Source organism: Dermochelys coriacea, chromosome 11, assembly GCF_009764565.3.
Source record: "Dermochelys coriacea isolate rDerCor1 chromosome 11, rDerCor1.pri.v4, whole genome shotgun sequence".
NCBI classification, from domain to species: Eukaryota; Metazoa; Chordata; order Testudines; family Dermochelyidae; genus Dermochelys; species Dermochelys coriacea.
The window spans coordinates 63,993,897-64,015,001 of NC_050078.2; the positions used below are offsets into that span (position 1 = coordinate 63,993,897).

The 21,105-nt window shown below is 43.8% G+C and overlaps 1 protein-coding gene across 9 annotated transcripts in view; it reads left to right on the forward strand.

Moving 5' to 3' along the window:
• The window catches only part of ADAM23 (ADAM metallopeptidase domain 23), a 179,673-nt gene that overhangs the window by 109,315 nt on the left and 49,253 nt on the right, over window positions 1-21,105 (forward strand). For 8 of the 9 annotated variants that reach the window (XR_005295655.2, XR_005295656.2, XM_043505643.1 and 5 more), the window contains exons 15-18: window positions 1,416-1,515; window positions 13,316-13,387; window positions 14,693-14,779; window positions 16,581-16,661. Coding sequence is in view for 7 of the 9 variants with exons in the window: in XM_043505643.1 (XP_043361578.1) it covers window positions 1,416-1,515; window positions 13,316-13,387; window positions 14,693-14,779; window positions 16,581-16,661 (340 nt within the window). In the remaining 2 variants the exon portion in view is untranslated. The remainder of the gene's footprint in view (window positions 1-1,415; window positions 1,516-13,315; window positions 13,388-14,692; window positions 14,780-16,580; window positions 16,662-21,105) is intronic. The other variant, XM_043505641.1, reaches the window with a different exon arrangement.

Here is a 21,105-nt window from a genome sequence, read left to right on the forward strand (position 1 = left end):
TGGTTTTTCTAAAAAAGAATAATCACTTTGTGTCTTACCATACTATTTTAAATAGAGTGAACCTAAACTGTGCAGTCTGCTTTGGCCTCTCTTTTAGCTAGAGGCTTATGTTATCCATGCAGCAAACAGCAGAAGTCCAGCACTTGAAGTAACAGACATCTTAGATAAATTCAATTTGACACTCTTCTTTAATTTTTAGTTTGTCACTTCAAATTCACTTAACAACATACGATTTCAAACTCAAAACATTATTTTTGCACACGTTTGTTTTGGGGGTGTTCTAAAATATTGTTATTGACTCTTGAAATTGTACTGTTATTTTTTTCATTTTGAGTCAGCACTGGCACCAGATCCCACCTTCTTTTTTTTTTTTTTATAGTGGCAATAGCACCAGATACCTATGGTTTTGCTCTCAAGATGGAGGGTGGTTTTTTTTCCAATTCCTAGCTAAATGATTGATGAGTGTTAGTAAAATCTGAGGGAAGCATATCTGGCTATGAGCAGGGTTTCCTCGTTGGTGGAACAGGCCTGCCTAATTCTTTTTTTCTAAAATGGAGCTCAGGAGCTGCCAGGTTTTGTTAAATTCTCCTTTTCTAATCAACTGCTTATGAAACTGGGGCCTAAGGTCTCATCTTTGATCCTGGTAGACTCTTCTGTCACAGCCTAAGCATGCCTTGTAGATGCTAGATCCTACAGCTACTATACTACAGAGTGAGCATAATTTCTTCAGCTTTGACTACTCAGTCATTGGTCACTTTGATGTGAGCTGTCTGGCTCATCTATCCTTCCTCCCAAATTTGAAGTTGTCTAGCACCTAGTTAATGAAGCATAAAAATATCCAATAGGATTCCACCTGGATCTTTGAGTTGGGTGTTGGACAAAAGGAACACCAACTTTTTGCAGTGGAGATACTTTTTTGTGTTAAAAATTAATCCAGGGTCACTGATCTTCAACAGAGAAGGCTATGTTAAACAATCAGCAAGAAATGAGAGAGATCTGGGATGCAATCCATCCAGGAGCTGAAGTGAAAAATCAGTCAGCCTCCAAATATATGGTACCACCACATTGGATCCTTTTAGTGAGAAGGAACATGGTAACTATTCAGTTGACATAGAGAATGTTACACTATTAAGAAGATTATAGAGACTTTGTTGCATCCTTGCTATGGATTCATATAGTAAAGAGAGAAATGTAATTTTAAAAAAAATACAAAACAGTGGTAAAATGCTTGATTTTTTTGGTTTTGTTTTTCAAAACATGCAGGATTCCCACTGAGCTGCTGTCATTGCTCTGACTGTTGTATATCTCTCTTGTAGCAAAAAAAATTTAGAGCAGCTCAAAGGAGGGTTATAATTTTCATCTCTAGTAATTGGGTTCAGTGAGGTATTTACTCAATTGATTCTTTGTCATTTTAGGGTTTACCACTCCAGAAAATTTTCAAGATGCAGCATTGCAGAATACAAAGAATTTTTACTCAGAGGGGGAGGTGCCTGTCTTTTCAACAGGCCAACAAAGGTAATTTCACTTAGAGGATGAAGCCACTGCCAGGACATTCGTTGACTATCAGACACTGCAGTGAAGATTAAATGGTTTCATTGACCTTTCTTTTCCCTCAAAAGCTTTATTCAAATTCCATTGGGCTATTACAGATTTTTCTGGTTTTTAGTTGTAGCTTTATGGATCTTCTTCTTCATTAGCAGTCAATTCAGTTAGTAAGGATTATTCTTCTTTGAGTGCTTGCTCATGTCGATTCCATTCTAGATGCATGAGAGCCCACGAGCACTGTCGTCGGAGATTTTTGCCTTAGCGGTATTCGTAAGGTCAGCTGTAGCACCCCCTGAGTGCTGAGTTCATGCGTTGGTATATGAGTGCTGCCGAACCTATGCACCATCTCAGTTCCTTCTTACTGCCCGTGAGGGTTGGTCAGAGTGCTTGTCTTACATTGCAAGACCGTGAGTGGTTCTTACAGTCCGTTGTTTGGTCTCCTTTGTTGTTAGTTGATAGGTACTTAGCTAGACCTTATGTTAAGTGTTGGAGTAGTAGTTAGAAGCCCCGGCTGGGACTTGCCTCAGAGTGGGGCATGCCCATTCCCCAGCTTTAAGCCATTGTCATTATGCAGCCGACCGATGCCCGTTAGTGGACCTCCCCCTCGAAGGCCGGTTTAAAGTGTTTGGGGCAGTCCCACAGAAACGATAAGTACATGATCTGCAAAATGTTGGCCCTCAAACTCAGAAGGAGCAGGATATCTGTTTGAGGGCCCTCCTCACGGAGGCTGCTCTTCGTCTTCCCTTGGAGCCCTCTTGATCTGATTCCATGCTTGGCGTCGGCGCGCAGCACACTACTGGCAACGGAATCCACCTGGCATTGTTCCCCCACCCCAGCGCCTAAGAAGCGGTTGAAGTTGATGGGCTTGCCAGGCACCGCAGAAGAAGGGGGCTTCGGGCAAAGGACCTGTGTCAGGCCACGTGCCTGCCCCAGAGCTGCTTGGCAGTACCGCTGTGGTTGGACCCTTAGTCCAGCCAGCGACCCGACTCCTGGGAGCAGCAGAGGGTCCCGGCCCCTAGTAGGGTCATCTGTGCCCAAAGCAGGCCTGGCATCCAAAGAGCAAGTAGCCCGACTGGCACCGCAGGCACCAAGCCAGGTGAGGGACCTGGCCAAGGCCCCGGCATCTACAGGCAAGCCAGTTATGGGACCATCTCCTAAATCAGTGGAGCGTCCCCAATCCCTGGATCACAGGCGTTGTTCCCCATCAATGCAGCCTCGGTCCCTGGTTAGAAAACGCAAATCCCTGACACCAAGGTCTCCACCTGCAAGGCACAGGACATGTAAGTCACAACACCGATCCCCATACCCATGGTACCGTCGGGCCTCCCGACAGAGTTCGCCACAGCACAGATCACCATCGCCCAGGCGTTGTTCCCCCCGATGCCAGAATGTTCCCCCATACCTATAAAATGCGAATTGCCACTGATGTGGCTGCTGCAGTGGCGGCATGGAGGCAGGGGCAATGGCCTGCTCAGGTGGCAGTACTGGACCCCATGGGGTATACCTGTTATGCTGGTTGCGTACTCCCACCGTTCTTCCCAGGCCACATCGGACAAGCTGCCACCTGCACCTGAGGCCGAATCCGAATCCGACTCAAGGGCGTCACAGCAGGCTCCAATGCCCAAGGAGCCATCCCCAAATGAGCAAGGGGAAGCCACGTGTCCCCCTGCTGTGCAGTCACCTTCGTCATTTCCGAACAAAGCGGTAGCGGGTCACTCCGACAACTTTAAGGAGCACCAGGCCCTGCTCAGAAGGGTGGCTGCCAACCTGAACTTGGAGGTCGGGGAGCTATGGAGGAGTCCAACTACCTGTTTAATGTCATACCCTCCTCCACCCCAGCCTGGGTCATGTTGCCCATCCACCCCGGGGTCCTTAATATTGCCAAGTCTGTGTGGCAGACCCTCTCTTCCATTCCACCTACTCAAGAAGGCGGAAGAGAAGTACTATGTCCTCACAAAGGGATTAAAGTACCTGTACACCCACCCTCCATCGGGATCCCTGGTCGTGTCCACCGTCAACAAAAGGGCCAGGCAGGGCCAGGCAATGGCACACCAAAAAATAAAGACACCAAGAGGCTGGACTTGTTTGGCAGGAAAATTTATTTGACAGCCAGCCTGCAACTTCAGGTGTCTAACCATCAGGCCCTGCTAGGCATGTACAACTTCAACCTGTGGGACTCCATCAGCAAGTTCAAGGAGGGCCTCCCACCGGACCAAGCCCAGGAAGTCGCTGCCTTGGTGTAAGAGTGCAAAGTGGTGGCAAGAGGTGCCCTCCAGATGGCCTGGGACGCTAAGGACTTGGTGGCCAGGGTAGTCGCTTCTGCATTGGTCATGAGGTGCAGCTCCTGGTTACAGTCCTCTGGACTGTCCCAGGAGATGCAGACTACCCTTCAGGACCTCCCATTTTAGGGAGCAGGGCTCTTTTCTGAGCTCTTTTCAATGCATGGCTCTACAGCCTTAAAGACTCTCATGTCACCCTTCATTCCTTGGGCCTACACACCACTCTGCAGGCTAGAAAGCCGTTCAGTCCCCCTCTGCCTCCATCAGGGTACTGGTGTGTCCCTCGGTCCAGCTCCTACAAGAAGAAGGACAGAGACAAAGAATTTAAATGGCGTCACCCTTCGTCTTCCCATTCCTCTGTCCAGCCCGGTTCTTCCAGAGACCAAGGAAACCAGAAATGGGTGTTTTAAGGATTCACCTGAGGACAGCACCCCAGTCACTTCCCAGGATCCACCACCCAGCTCTTTCCTCAACTGCCTGTGCCCCTTCTGGTTGGCCTGGTTGCAGCTGACCTCAGACCATTGGGTGCTCGACATAATATCTTTGGGCTACACCCTGCCGTTCATGGCCATCCCCCCCTTCCCCATCCCTCTTCAGGATAAAGTATTTGGCCCGAGAGGATCACTGTGGTTGGATCACTGTGGTTGATCCTGGATTACCTTCTGCATCTCAAGCTCCAAGGCCTGTCCCTTTTATCTATCAAGGTCCATTTGGCCACTATTTCGGCCTTCTGTCTGCTGCTTGAGGGTAGGTCGGTTTTTGCCCAAGACATGACTGTCAGGTTCCTCAAGTGCCTCGAGTGCCTCTACCTGCATGTCAGCGTCCCTGTTCTGACATGGGACCTGAATCTTGTGCTGTCACAGCTCACGGGACCCCCCCTTCAAGTCTCTGGATTCCTGCTCTTTCCTTCCCCTGTTCTGGAAGGTCGCGTTCCTACTTGCGATAACATCCACCTACTGGGTCTTTGAGATAAAGGCACTTACCTTGGAACCGCCCTGTATGGTCTTCTATAAAGACAAGGAACAGCTGCAGCCATACCCAGGTTTCCTGCCCCAGGTGATCTCGCAGGTTCATATGGGCCAGGACATTTACTTACCTGTCTTTTTTCCCAAGCCACATAAGTCAGAGGAGGAATGTAGATTGCATTCCCTAGATGTCAGGAGGAAGCTAGCCTTCTATATTGAAAGGGCCAAGCCATTCCGCAAGTTGATGCAATTGTTTGTCATGGTGGCCGACAGGATGAAAGGTTGTCCAATGTCTGCTCAAAGAATTTCTTCTTGGATCACTGCCTGCATATGCTGCTGTTACGATCAGGCAAAGGTGCCACCTCCAGCAATTGTAACCTCCCATTCAGCCAGGGTACAAGATTCCTTGGCAGCTTTCCTAGCACACATGCCTACCCAGGACATCTGTAGGTTGGTTACCTGGTCATCTATCCACATGTTCACGTCCCATTACACACTTATCCAGCAGGCCTGCAACGATGCTGGCTTTGGTAGAGCAGTATTGCAAGTTGCTAGGCTGTGAACTCCAAGCTCAACTACGAGGATACTGCTTGTCAGTCACTTAGAATGGAATTGACATGAGCAAGCTCTCAAAGAAGAAAAAACAGTTTCCTACCTTTTCGTAACTGTTCTTTGAGATGTGTTGCTCATGTCCATTCCATTACCCACCCTCCTATCCCTCTGTCGGAGTTGCCGAAGGAAGGAACTGAGAGGGTGTAGGGTCAGCAGTGCCTAATATACCAATGCATGAGCGTGGCACTCAGGAGGGCACTACAGCTGACCCTACAGATATTGCTAAGGCAAAAATCTCTTACGACTGTGCACGCAGGCATGCACACACCTAGAATGGAACGGACATGAGCAACACATCTCCAAGAACAACAGTTACAAAAAGGTAGATAACCATTTTTTAGGGAAAGTTAAAACTTGTCTTCTGTGAATTCTTCATGCTCAGATAATAATTTAGGCCCTAATGTAATCCTCATAAGTAGATAGTTGTGTCCATTTGGAGCCTCATTCAACATTAGTGCCCTATCCTTTTAAGCCAAAAATTGTGTAAAACAAACCTAGGTGTAGACACACGAGTAGTTAGTGCTCCATGTCCAGTCAATCCTCTGTGCCTTTTGCTGTTGGGAAGGGTGCCCATTATTGCATTATGAACTGGACAGAAATCAATAACTTGAGTCACATAGGCCATTAACAACTTTTGGTCACTACCAACCTAGATTGGGTTTGAATTAGCAACATAGAGTTATAAAGCTGTGTCGATTTCTTCGAATGCTGGTCCTGTTTATTCCGCACGTGGGTACATGCGTGCACTCCCTGTGCCTGAGACTGGAGATCTGTAGCAAGTAGTGTCCATTTGCAGTTGCTCTCCTCGTGCTTCAAACCGAGGGCATAAAGGGCAGTGTGGACTGCTCCCTGCGTCAGACCTGTGGGTGCTCGGGGTGCTGAGCTTCAGTACCGTGAGGGTGCTAAGGCTCGGGGCACTTAGCTTCAGCTCCGCTGGGAGTGCCAGGGCGCCGAGCTTCTGACCTGCGGCTCCGCTCCCAGTTTCAGCCCCGCAAGGATGCCGGGGCTTGGGGCTTCAGCCGCAGGGCCTCACAGCCCCCTGAAACCGGCTGGCAGATCCCAGTTGAGAACTGCTGCCATCAAGGACTTGCCCTTTGAGTTTAATCTCTTCACTGAGGAGCCTGACATGTCATTACACTCGCTTAAGGACTCTAGGATGATTCTCTGCTCCCTGGGTATTTACACCCCAACCCCGAAGAGAAACCACCACAAAAAGGCTGAGACCACCGCCCTTACAAACCACCACGTAGAGGGTTCAAAGACATGACAGGCACCTTTCATAAACAATAAAGAATCAGCAAAGAATTAAACCAATTAGAAAAACACCAAAACTATTTGTTGCAATAGCAGAGCGACCAGGAGGACAAGTGTTATCAGTCCAGAGATTCTGTAAGTGGATCTCTGAAACATCATTCTATTGTTGGCATGTATTCCTCTCCTGGACAGGTTGAGGGCCCATTCTACAAGAGAGCATGAACAACCACAATGGTATCTCTTTGAGAAGTACTAATACTGAATGTTTGTAAGGCGTCTGCTTGGAGCCCTGTCCACACCTTTAATGAAACATATGCCCTAGTCTGGACCACTTCAGCAGGTGCAGCTTTGGAGACAGCAGCATTATAGACATCTATACCAACTGCATTCTTGCACATTCCACCTGTCTGAATACTGCTTACCAATCTCCCTCATGTGGAATACATGTAGGGATCAGCACTCAAAGAAATGGAGGTTACTTACCTGAAACTGGAGGTTCTTGGAGATGTGTGGTTCCTCTCTATATTCCACTACCTGCCCTCCTTCCTTCTGTGTTGGAGCCCATCTGATTCTCACAGGTAAGAGAAGGCATCGCTTCATGCTGCCCTTTATGCCCTCAGTTTGGAGCATGAGGAGAGCAACTTCACCTACGTAGACCAATAGACACTACTTGCTACAAATCTCCAGTCTCGGGTGTATGGAGCACACGTGTACCAATGTGTGTAATACAAATAGGGACCACACATTTCAAAGTTCCAGTTATAGGTAAGTAACCTCCATTTCTTTTGTCAGTCTTCTTATCTATCCAGTCTCCTTTTGCCCTTTACAACTTAACAAAGTAACAGTTTTTTTCTGACAGACAACAGTAGTTTCCCACCCTGTTAAACCCAAAGTAGGGTAAAAACAATCCATATTTCCTTTGTAAAACTAATTGAGACTGTAGTCTGGCATTTTACCAAATTGTCAGCCTTGGAGATTTTAATCCCAAATGAGACTAAATGCTATCTATCTCTTTGTGTATACTTTACTATATCTTCTCCCTGACCTCCATTAATTGAAAAGATTTGATTTTATTGTTGCATAGACATTGGCTTTTCCCAAGTTACAGAAAACCAAACCAAACCCAAAACCTTTATATTTTACATCTTTAGCAGCCTTTGCATATAGATGACTGTAAAATTGAATGAATGTGGAGACAAAAAAAGCACAATGTCATGGTGATTGTGATCACAGTAAGATTATGGTTGATTAATGGATGAACATGAGTAAATCTTCAGTTGACTGAAGATGGAGACCAAAATCCTTCTTACTCCAGTGAAAATGTTCCCTGGAGAATGGCTGAAGCACATTTGTGGAGGTGATTGTATAATGGAAAACTGATTTTCAGGTTCAGAACAAGAGCAGAAGATCCTGCAGCCAGTACAGCAATGCTGATGACTTGTAGGGGGAAAAGTGATCTTTTAATTTTCAAAAAAGAAAAGGAGTACTTGTGGCACCTTAGAGACTAACAAATTTATTTAAGCATAAGCTTTTGTGAGCTACAGCTCACTTCATCGGATGCATTCGGTGGAAAATACATTTTTAGTCTCTAAGGTGCCACAAGTACTCCTTTTCTTTTTTGAAATTACAGACTAACACGGCTGCTACTCTGAAACCTTTTAATTTTCATATCTTTACAGAGAAGAATAGTTATTCTATATCATGCTTACATTTTATTAGTGTAGGACTGAGTGTAAGGCAGTTCAGTGTTCATTCAGCCTCTAATGCCCGAAACTATAGCCCCTTTCAATTAGGTAAATAGTTTCTGTAAAAGAAAAAAATGTGTTTGAATCTTTCATCAGAGCAATATTTTAAAATTGTCCATCTGTTTTTCCCAAAAAAAGTATCCGAAGAAGAGTTCAGTGAAATGTTATGTTATGTTTGTTACATTTAGCAAAATAAAAGGCAAACAGGTACCTGGATGTACCTTGGACATTCAGTAGCATTCTAGTGATTGATATATCCCTGTTAACGTCAAATCTCTTGTTATTGTCATGGTGTTTATAATATAACTATTACAAAATGTCAAAAGTAGGAAATGCTTTTGAAAAATAATTACTTTGTAAAATGGCAGAGCTGTAAAAATCATCATAGCTTCTGCTAAAAAAATTACTATGTTTTGAGAGCTAGCGGAGCAATTTGTGTCTTGTACAGGTTTAATGAAGTGACTTTACTGCACTCAAAGGATGGAGATATATTCTAGAGGTCAACAAAAAATCATTGAGAAATGAAAAATTGGACAAGAGGAATTTTAAAGTGACCCTGAATGACTAAGTTGATTTATATGACTCCTGAATCACTGACATTTGTAAAACTCAGCAGTAAGGAAACCTGCAGATGTGTTGTTGTCTTGCATCTGCCAGTGGGTGTTGCAATAGATGTAACAGCGAGGGGGGGGGGGTTAAGAGATGGAAATGGGGAAAAATTAGGAACTGACAAATGCAGCAATTAAATATAATAGTTTACCAATAAGTTACACAAAATGAAAATCAAAACTGTTAATGACCACTGTGGTGGCTCAGTGGGTAGTGGAATGAACTGCTGCTCAGGAGATTGGAATCTAAGACCATCCTCAGGATAATAGTGTCCTCAGTTAGGGGAAGCTGAGTGGTGTTTTAATTTGGTGTGATGGGTACATTATTAAAACCCAGGCTCAGATATCTGCTGTTGCTTACCACTGAAACAGAAAACAAAATATAACTTCCATAATTACCGAAGAGCTGATTTCTCTATTGTTTTTTAATCATGGGACTTTTTCTGTTTGCAGAATGAAGAGTAAATAGCCAGTGTAGATTACTATTTCTTTGGATCCTGGGAATAGCTATTTAGCAATATTTATTCATATTGATTTGTCTCATCATATGTTAACTGGTGAATAACACACACAGAACATCCTTTGCTTTTGGGATGTTTCTTGATTGCTATTTTCCTATTCATGAGTAAAATCAATAAACTGTAATAGACCCCATCTTCCACTAGGGTTGCCAACTTTCTAATTGCACAAAACCAAACACCCTTGCCCTGCCACCCTTGCCTGCCCCTCCCGCAAGGTCCTGCCTCCTGCCATGTCCCGTCTCTGAAGCTCCGCCCCCCGCTCACTTCATCCTCCCATCCTCTGGTGCTCTCTCATTTTCACTGGGCTGGGGCAGGGGGTTGGGGTGTGGGAGGGGGTGAGGGTGTCAGCTGGAGGTGTGTGAGAGGGCTCCTGGCTGAGGCAGGTGGTTGGGGTGTGGGAGGGAGTATGGGCTCTGGACTGGGGGTGTGGGCTCCGGAGTGGGGCCAGAAATGAGGGGTTCAGGGTGAGGGAGGGGGATCCAGGCTGGGGCAGGGGGTTGGAGTGCAGGGTGGGGGGTGAGGGCTGAGGGTGTGGCCTCTGGGGTGGGGCTGTTAATGAGGGGTTTGGGATGCAGGAGAGGGCTCCAGGCTGGGACTGAGGGGTTCGAATTGTGGAAGGGGGTTCAGAGCTGGGGCAAGGGGTTGAGGTGCAGGAGGGGGTTTGGGGTGCGGGCTCTGGAGGGAGTTTGGGTGCAGCAGGCGGCTCAGGGCTGGGGCAGGGGATTGAGGTGTGGGAGGGGTTTTGGGATGCAGACTCCAGGCAGTGCTCCCCACTGGTGGCTCCCCACAATCGGCAACATGGTCCTCAGCTCTTAGGCAGAGGTGCAGCCAGGCTGCTCTGCTTGCTGCCTCAGTCTGCAGGCACCACCCCCACAGCTCCCATTGGCCAAGACCCCCAGCCAATGGGAGCTGCGGAGCTAGCGCTTGGGGCAGCGTGCAGAGCCCCCATGGCCGCCCCTACACCTAGGATCCAGAGGGACATGTCGTCGCTTCCTGGGAGCCATGCAGAGCCAGGTAGGGAGCCTGCCAGCCCCGCACCAATTGGACTTTTAACTGCCTGACTGGAGCTGCCAGGGTCCCTTTTTGACCGGGCATTCTGGTTGAAAACTGGACATCTGGCAACCCTAACTTCCACGCTTATCTTCGCTGGCAAATATACTGTCTAGGTGTGTCATAACCCTGATCAAACTTCCCCTTCTGGACACTCACCAGGCTGCTGTGTTGGGTCACATCACTGGACATCTGTGCTTTTAAGATTTCCTGAGACTGAGAAGAGTCCAGACACTACCTATGGTTCTGAATTTGTAGGCGCACTCTTAGGATGCAGATCTTCCATCTAGCACCACCTTCTGGCTAAGCTGAGACCCTGCAGTCCAACTGCCTACACCCTGAGACTAGTGTTGGTTACCCCAGACTCCCCATTTGCAGATGCTCTTTCCAAGACCACCAGCCTTGTGGGCACTCTGGTTACACTTTACCTCTTCAGGAACATATGATAATTGAAGCAGACAGACACAGACTTTGTAAAGAGGATTTCTAAAACAATTTGTCTTTACTTAAACAGCACAAGAGAGACAGAATGTAGGCAAAATAAGAAACACCTGCATGTGAAACTTTGCCTCAGTTTCCTTACCACTCTAAGGTATCCAGGATCCCCTATCTAAACACGGATTCTCCTTCAAAACAAAGTCTCGTCTGCCTCTGTAGCCAGCTTCCTTCAGCCTGGGCTGGTCCCACAGTCAAAAAGGTCCCCTTTCCTATGAAATCATGACCTTTTATTCTTCTTTCCTACCCCTAGCATTTTTAGTTTCTGTGAGGCCCTATGTTTCTGTGTTATTAAATGCTAGTACTAGAACCTGGTTTCTTTGTTTACCATTCTGGAGAAATTCCACTGCTCCAAACCATAGCACTCTGTAGTGAAAACTGGTTTTCTCCAATTTATCCAGTTATATCTGGGCAAGCTCTACTGAAGGGCTGATAACAATTGTCCTAGTTATGAGACAGACATGCAGGTACTATTCCTTTCTCTTTAACACAAGGGGGATGAGGCAAGGACACAGTACAGATCATCATAAGGCTTAAACACACAGTGACTTCATAATATCATAAGTAGGGCTACGATTTGGTCATGGAGGTTGTGGAAGTAACGGAATCCATGACTTCCGCAGACCTGCGAAGGGTGCCCAGATAGCAAGTATGAAAAATAGGGACTGAGTGTGGGGGGTAATAGGCACCTGTATAAGTAAAAGTCCCAAATATCGGGACTTTCCCTATAAAATTGGGACATCTTGAACACATGACTTATGAGGAGAGGCTGAGGGAACTGGGATTGTTTAGTCTGCGGAAGAGAAGAATGAGGGGGGATTTGATAGCTGCTTTCAACTACCTAAAAGGGGGTTCCAAAGAGGATGGATCTAGACTGTTCTCAGTGGTAGCAGATGACAGAACGAGGAGTAATGGTCTCAAGTTGCAGTGGGGGAGGTTTAGGTTGGATATTAGGAAACACTTTTTCACTAAGAGGGTGGTGAAACACTGTAATACATTACCTAGGGAGGTGGTGAACTCTCCTTCCTTAGAAGTTTTTAAGATCAAGCTTGACAAAGCCCTGGCTGGGATGATTTAGTTGAGGTTTGTCTTGCTTTGAGCAGGGGGTTGGACTAGATGACCTCCTGAGGTCCCTTCCAACCCTGATATTCTACAATTCTATGATCTGGTCACCCTATCATCTGGTCAGACCTCCGTGACTTCAGGCCACAGCGGCTGGGAGCTGCAGGGTACCCACACCTCCCAGAGTGGCAGAGGCTTTGGAGCTCCCTAGTTTCCATGGGCATGGGAGTCCCCCTCAGCTCCCCACGGGTGGTGGGGGATACCCAGGAACTCCCCAGACTCCGCTGCTGGCAAGGGACCCCTGAAGCTTCCCAGCCACCACCGGTGGGGGACCCCCGGCAGCTCCCCAGCCACCACCACCAGCAGTGGGGGAACCCCCAGAGCTCCCCAGCTGCCAGGGGTGAGGGGACCCCCTGGAGCTCCCCAGTCCTCATGGGCGGCGGAAGATCCCCGGAAGCTCCCCAACCGGGGGGGAGGGGAATCCCCCAGTGCCCATGCAGTGGGGAATCTCCTGCAGCTCCCCAGCCACCACAGGCTGGGGTCCCTTCTAGCTCCCAGCCACAGCAGGGCAGGACTCTTTCCCTCCCCATTTTGTCATGGTTATTTTTAGTTAAAGTCAGGGACAAGTCACGGCTTCCGTGAATTTTTGTTTATTGCCCATGACCTGTCCCTGATTTTTACTAAACATAACCATGACAAAATCGTAGCCTTAAGCATAAGTTGTACATAGACAGATTCCCAAAATTGACACAAGGTGCTTGAATAGATCCCCCAAAATTATATTATATGTATTTCCCATAAGGAATAACTCAAATAATGGGAATATATGGGATTGGAAGGAGGTAATAATACTGCTCCACTATAGCACTGTGCTGTCTGCATATTTTCCTTTTACTGATTTTATTTCTTTGGGCCAGATTGTTCATAGCTGCTCCCCAACTAGCACAGGAAAGGATACAAGTAGCCCACACACATTGCGCTCCTGAACAATTGGCTGGCTAGCTGCACAAGGGGCTGCATTGCTAATTGGACTCCCTGAAGAGTAGCTCTGGGTGTCCTTTCTCTGGAGTGGTGTCTTAGAAGCACTGTGATGAGGGTTTGTTCCTTAAAGGCATAGTTGAGTCAGTTGCTAGCTTCCATCATTTTTCACAATGGTTTTATTCTTTGTGTGTCTCTCAGTTGTTTGAAACTCCCGAATGTGGAAATGGATATGTAGAAGCAGGAGAAGAATGTGATTGTGGTTTCCGAATGGTAAGTTAAAAATGTTCTTATGCACTGTTCTTGCAGCCCCTTCTCACATTAATGTATTGAGCAAAAGTTTTATATGGATGTTAAAAATGGAAAAAGAAAGAATTTTGTATTCAATTTACACTGCCTGTCGTATGGGACAACTTTGATCAGAAAATTGTATTAGTCAACTTTCTGTAAAAGAGGGAGAATATTTTCCCTAATGAGAAAATATTTGTTTCTGGTACACTGGGTTATGCTCAATCTTACAAATACAGAAAAAACCTGTTGCCTTTCCTATTTTCCCACCCCACCCCACCCTTGCCTCAGGAAAGTGCCTCTTAAAGATAGTATGGAACTGGCTGAACCCTCTGAGCAGTGGGGACCATGATGATGGGGCCTGGGTAAAACAGCATTACACCATGTATAAGTGCACAAGGAGAGAGGAGCAAGAAGCTGGAGCAGGGCAGAGTGGCATTCAGCTCCAGTCAGAAGAGAGAACTCCTCCTCCTTGCCTCTTATCTCACCTCGTTCTGGGTGCGGATATGGAGGGATTTTGGCTGTGGCACTGAGACAGAGAAATTATGAAAGAGAGGGGAGTTATATAAAGATCCAGCTGACATAGAATAAAGAGGTTGGTAATTATACTTCAAGGTCTCTGTTCATTCCCACTTGTAGTGAACTCTCTCTCGATGCTTCAGGAACAGAACATGTTTCCAAAGCTTTGTCATCTGGGGCTGCACACATGCACCCTCTATTTGTATTGAATGTTCAGTGCCTAAGACTATATTAGATAGTGCAACCTCAGTTCCTTCTCTTCCACTCCAAAGTGCATTCAGGGAGCCTTTAGCTTTGTCCAAGTCTGCACCTGCAGACCTTTATTTAGGCTCCTTTAGTTATTTTGTAAATAATATATATATATATATATATATATATATAGTTAGTTAGTTAGTTAGTTAGTTAGTTAGTTAGTTAGTTAGTTCTCTTAGGGGTTTTCCCTAGTGCGTGCAAGCTGCCTCAATAGCTTACATTGGCATGGAGTCCATGGTGGAACCTCATCCTCAGACAGGATTGAGAAGATATGCACTGTCTCTCTTAATAGTCCCAAATCCAGTATTTGGTTGCTGCTATAGAAATCTTTACACTGGTCTCCCTGCTAGTTTGATGTTTAAATAGTGTAAAAGATTCTTTCATCTGGTTTATTTTCTAGTCAATACAGGAGTGAATCCTTTCCCTGATCATGATATACAGGATGGTGTGTTTGGATGGTTGAGAAGGACAAATGCCTAGAGTAGAAGATTCATAGATTACTTAATGTATTTTCTTTAGGAATGCTATGAAAACTGCTGTAAAAAGTGCTCTCTCTCTAATGGAGCTCACTGTAGTGATGGACCCTGCTGTAACACATCCTGTCTTGTGAGTATTATAGCATTTCTTTCTACTTTCTCTCTCAGTCTTCCCTAGAACTAATGTCTAATCTGATACAGGTCAAACACTGGGTGACAGTGGGGGGAAATAGGCCACATATACTGAGTCAAAATGTTTTTAAGGAACATAACATGATTACTCACCTGCAGACAATGTGGTAGTAGATGGGGATTATGTGTATGTTGGTATTGTTAATGCACACAATGTTATACCATACATCTGGATTTGATTAATTCCACCACCACGACATCTATGACCAATCTTGGGAGTTAAAGATTTTAATCCAAATTTTCAAAATATGGTGCTGGTTTGGGTCACAAAACTTTCATTGACTTTGATATGGTTCATATATCTGAAACCTTGATCAATACTTTGAAAATGTTATTGAGATTAATGTTAAAACCAGATTACATTTATTTATCTATTTACTTAATATGGTTGAAAGTAAATGTGTTATGGGTAGAGTGACTTTTAAGCTGCTTGGTGTTTTGGGTGCAATGATCTAATAGTATGTAAAGTTGTAATGTGCACTTTTCTTCTTCAGCATGAAATGGCAAGTAATTGAATTTATACTTTTGGTAGCATTACTTGTCATCTAGCTGAAATCTCTGGAAGCCACACAGTATGATAAATACTAATAGTTGTTACAATAGGTAGTGAAGGCTTTCTTCTCTGATATAGTTTGCCAATAGCAGGTATTGAAGGGCATACTAAGCAGCCTCTCACTTGATTTTTCATTTTTAAATATTGTGATTTGTGGTCCAAAATTCTGGATTGCAAGTTCTTTAGAAAAAATAATTTAGATGCTGGTCTCATTGTGATAATATTGGGCTGCACTCTGATATCCTGTTGTTTCATGCACAGGATTTCAAATGAAGTCAGTGGGAGTCTTGTGCATAGCTTATGGCAGGATATGGTGAATTATTAGTATATCTGGGAAATGATATTAGAGACAGAGCAAAGATGAGAATTCCTAAAGGATGTAGCTTAAACTTTTCCATGAGAACTAGGTCTCTGAACATCACAGGAATATAACCTGCCTTTTGACTTGGGGCAGTTGATGTAATTTCTCAGAGAACTATCTAAATGTAATTAAAAGAAACAGGATGAGCTTGGGTTGAGATATAGTATCTTTGTTGGTAAACATTAACGATATTTTTTTTTACTGTCTCATGCTGCTGGACTTTATTTTAGCCCCATTAAATTAAACGTTCACCTAATCTGTATAATGTAGAAGTAGATGTGCTGTTGATAAACCAATGGATGGGTGGGTTGGTTGTTTTGTTTAAAGTTTCAATATTTTCTTGGCAGAAATAAATCTATATGCTTTTTCCCTTACACATAGTGTCTTAATGGTATGAAAAATATTTCTAGCAGAGATGTATCACTAAAGAATACTTTTCAGATTACTGATGTGCACCACTTTCAGTTGAACCAGAAGCTAGCAGTGAGTTTTTCGCTGTTTCTAGATAATTCAGCATTTCCTGAATGTGTGTGTGTGCGCGCACGCACGCATGCATGCACGCATGCATGCACGCATATGTATGTACACAAGTATTACAAAATGTAGGTTCCTGAGTTAGTCATACACTATTTCTGTACTAAAAGCTTCCTCTGGATATGTTTTGTTCTCTCTGTTATTCTGGGGCAAGACTCAAAGGATGCTGATACTGAGACTCATTTGAAAATTGAGAAGTATGGCTTTGAAACATGAGGAATATTTCTAAACAAGAATCCAGAATATGCCATTATATAATCTCAGTTCTAATGAATGGTCGCTGTTTTCTAGTTTTTCCCACGAGGCTATGACTGTCGATATGCAGTGAATGAGTGTGATATTACAGAGTACTGTACTGGCGACTCTGGTCAGGTATGTATACCTAAGCTCTCTGTATACTCTATTCAATTCCATAATCCTTTTATCCCAATTAAATATATTGAGTAACAAGCTGATACTACATTTGCTTAAAATTACCGGTTCCCTCATTAGTTGTAAATATTAAAAATGTATTTTGATTGAAGTGTCTTTATAGAAGGTTTTTGTTCTAGTGATTAGCAAATGGCTGCTCTCAATTATTTAATAAATATAAACTCTGTTACGAAAGGAGAAAGGAAAACTCATAAAACAATGTGAAGAGTGAATGACACAAACCCCAGCAAAATATCTAAAACTGATAAACAGGTTATTGGCAATAAGCTCTTATTACAGATGCAGTATAGGTATGCACATGTTAGCAGAAAACAAAGCAATCCTTTAAGGAAAGAAAAAGGAAAGAAAACAAATATAGTATAAAATAAGGAAAGGAAAATAAAACCTGTTTATGTGCTGTGCTGAATGATTTGTTTCAGAACATTACTTATCAAAAGAAATAACGGCAGAGAGACTAAGTCTGCCTTTACTCAAACCACGTTGGGATTCCCTGGAGTTTAGTGAGGGCACAACTTAGCAAAAGTATCAAAGAAAAGGTATGCATGTAAAGCTATATTTCATTCTACCCACAATGGAGCCTTGACATTTCATGTATTGACTCATCTCCTTAATTTCCATTAGGTACATGCAATAAGAGTAGAATTTAATATGGTACTTCAAGGTTTATCAGGCAATTAAAGCCATTAGCTGTTCATACCAATATAGTCAGTATGCTGTTTGTGATTTTGGTGTGGGCTACTTAAACTGTACATGATTCAAAGGGAATCCTAGAGGCTTTGGCTATAGGCATCTTGGCTGAAAACTAAAGAAAAGATGAAACTTTTATTCTTTACTGATTAAATGTATTTATCTTAAGAGCAAGCATTACAGTTTCTGTTTAACAAAGAGCCAGAATTTCTCTGTAGTGGAGAATGAAAGCTGTCCTATCCTAGAGCACTTCTAGAGATGTAGATAGAACAGTGTGCTCAATTTCTTCTCCCTCGCTCCCCACACACGCTTGCAGTGAGCAACAAGAAAATAACAGAATAATGCCCCAGCCATCTGGCATTTACACTGGCTCCCAAAACACTTCAAGTAAGATTATATCTGGTCCTGCAGAATGCACAAGTGGAAAGGCATTGTAGGCTAATCAGATCCTTGCAGTTCCCTGAATATAAAGACTGCACAAGATTAATGCTGTCAACGGTGGTATCTCCAGAGTTTGTGGGGAGGGAGTTGAGCAATGCCCACATCCCCATCTATCCCTCAGAGCTAATGAGTGCAGAGTGGAGCTGAAATTCCAGCCACCTCTTATCAAGTGGAAGAGATTAGTTTCAAAGAAAGGGTAGGGGAAAGAGTTTTGATCAGAGACTCTTTGGTTCATGAGAAAACTCCCTCCCCCATGTTTGTTTCTCTCCCCCTCTATATAGACTCTGTGTCCTCCCCATCTCCACCATGTTGTCTCTTTCTCCCATTCCATCCTTCATTGTTTCCTTGCTGGTGCTTCCCTTGTTTAACAAAAATAGCAGTATGAAAGTAACTAATATCCTCTCTGACAACTAGTCTTTTTAGTTGCACTTATACTCTGCTTCTTCTACCAGTCGTATTAGAGTAAGCAACAACAGAAAACCAGCTTGAGAGTAGATGGTTGGTGTTTACATACTAAGGTAATGGGTGTTACAGAAAAACCTTAAAACCACCTTCCTATACTCACTTAAGAGGACATAGCAGGAATATCATGATTTTCTTTGGCACTCCAACTGTGTGCACCAAACAAAGAAGGATCCAAATCCAATTTAAAATAATTTTAGATCCAGTTAAAAGAAAAGGAGTACTTGTGGCACCTTAGAGACTAACAAATTTATTAGAGCATAAGCTTTCGTGAGCTGTGCTCACGAAAGCTTATGCTCTAATAAATTTGTTAGTCTCTAAGGTGCCACAAGTACTCCTTTTCTTTTTGCGAATACAGACTAACACGGCTGCTACTCTGAAACCTTAGATCCAGTTGTACCACACACATACACTTTTAATAGTATCTTACTCTGCAAGTAGGTCCATTGTTTCCAGTGGACCTACTTGCACAGTAATTCGTCATTATCCTCTTTGACCTATCAGCTGCCATTAATGCCATCCACCACACTTTTCTTGAAATCTGGTCATCTGTTGGCTTTCATGACTGTCCTCACATGGTTCTCCCACTGACTGTTAGATCACTCCTTTAGTTTGTAGTTCAGTGGGTCTGCCTCCCTCTCTCTCCCTCTTTCTGTGGGGGGATCCTCTGGTTTGCATCCTTGGCCCCCTCCTCTTCTCCCTATCCACCCTATCTCTGTGCAAACTTATCTGTAAACATGGCTTTGACTACCATCTTTATGATGATGATGATGACTCAGAGTCTGCCTCTCTACTCTAGACCTCTTGCCCTACAATTAGATTAAAATCTTGGCCTGGCTTTCTCTTTGTGGGTATCCAGTCATCAGCTGAAACTACTGGCCAAAACAGAGCTTTTAACTTTTCTCTGAAGCCCTTTCCTTTCTCTATCATTGTGGACTTTCACCTTGTCTCTTGGTTTCATTTTTCATTTGGGCCTCTTTCTCATTTGGCCCTGTTGCCTGCGGCCTCAAGTTAATTCAACATGCTATTCCTAAAATCACCTTCCTGGCTTGTCACTTGGACCCCTTTACCACCCTTTTTAAGTCCCTCTATTGGCTCTCCCTCTTCCATCACATCTAATGTAAATTTCTTATCCTAGCTTTCCACTGTTTAGCCATGCCCTATCTATCCATCCTACTATCTCTTGCCTTCTTTTTCCCAGTGATTCCAGCCTTGATTGCCCTGTCTGCTTTTCCCACAAGCACCTTTGCACTTTCTTCCATGCCACCACCTTGCCTGGGAAAAGCTCCCAGTCAAAATCCTTAATCACCACATTATCCTTCTTCAAGCCCCTTCTCAAAGCTCACCTCTGCCGAAATGTATAAAGCAAACTGCCATCTGGCAATTGTGATTATTGCTAATATATTGCAAAGATTTGTGCACACATTGCTGGTCTGCACATGAAAATTAATCCAAAATAAGATAGGAAGTGAATTTAAAGTGGATTAACACTTCCAAAGCTTTAGAAGTGGATTAAGCTAATTTGGAATAAGGCATTCTTATTTCAGAATAAGAGTGCCCACACATCAAGTTAGTCAGGAATAGTTACCTCAGAATAATTTCCAATGTAGATAAGCCCTAAATCTGTATTAACACACACACATCCAGTTATTTTTTGTTACCCCATTCTCCTCCCAGTCTGCCTGTTTGTCTCATCCATCTGTTATGCCTGTCTCTCAGACTAAGCTCTGCAGGGTAGAGACTGTTGATTTGTATATTTTTGTATAATGACTTATTCAGTGGGGCCCTGGCATGGTTGAGGCAAGTAGGCACTGCCACAGTATATATGTTAAACAATAATACTAATAAAGTAAGATACTATTTAATATGAGTCAGTGTGGTAGAATTGTGATCTAAGTTTATGGCAGCTGGTGTAAATGAAAAAAATAATCAAACAACATGAGAAAAAGGAGAGCCCTGAAAAATTAATCTAACAGCATAACAGATTGATGGCCAAAAATCTAACAGATTGATGGCCAAAAATAAAGCTCAAGCAAGAAGAACACTGTCACAGTCCGACTAAGAAAGTATGTGCATTTAGGAGCAGAAATGGTTAAAAATCCTGCACCTTTTAGAAAAGTTAAGTAAAAAAGGCAAATATGAACGATTAAACCAATATGAGAAATAGAAGGAAAATGACATTTTAAAAAATGGACTCCCAAAATTTTTCACCACAGACACTGAATAAATAGATAAATCGTTAAGAGGTTAGTCAAAATGTAGCATCTGAGAAAAGTTAAATATGGATAAAATCGAAGCTTTGTTTCTTAAGAAAGTTATGAGCCATTCAGTTTGTGATGTTTGGAAGACTGCTGAGTGCACCTGCAAATATATAAATGGGTAATGTCATCCTCTTTATGCCCTAAATGTCACCTATTTTAAAATTGTTCTCCTTCAAGTGATTGTCCTTATGCCCGTCCCAGCGATGGTATGTATACACCTCATGTGAGGAAGATCAGAACGCATGTCAGTGGAATGTGCATATAGACAATCACTCAACAGAGAAAGGAAAGTTAATTACTGTATACAGTAACTGGAGTTCTTTGAGATGTTTATCCATATGCATGTTCCACAACCTGCCCTTCCAGCTTCTCTACATCAGAATCCTCTTATATAGGATTCTGCAGTCAGAAGGAACCAAATGGCAGTGGGCATGCCTTGCCCTTATATGCTCTTGCAGAAAAGCATAAGGACTTCAGAGTGCACGCACGCCCTATGGGTACTGCTGGCCCCAAAGACTTGGATCTCTACTTCA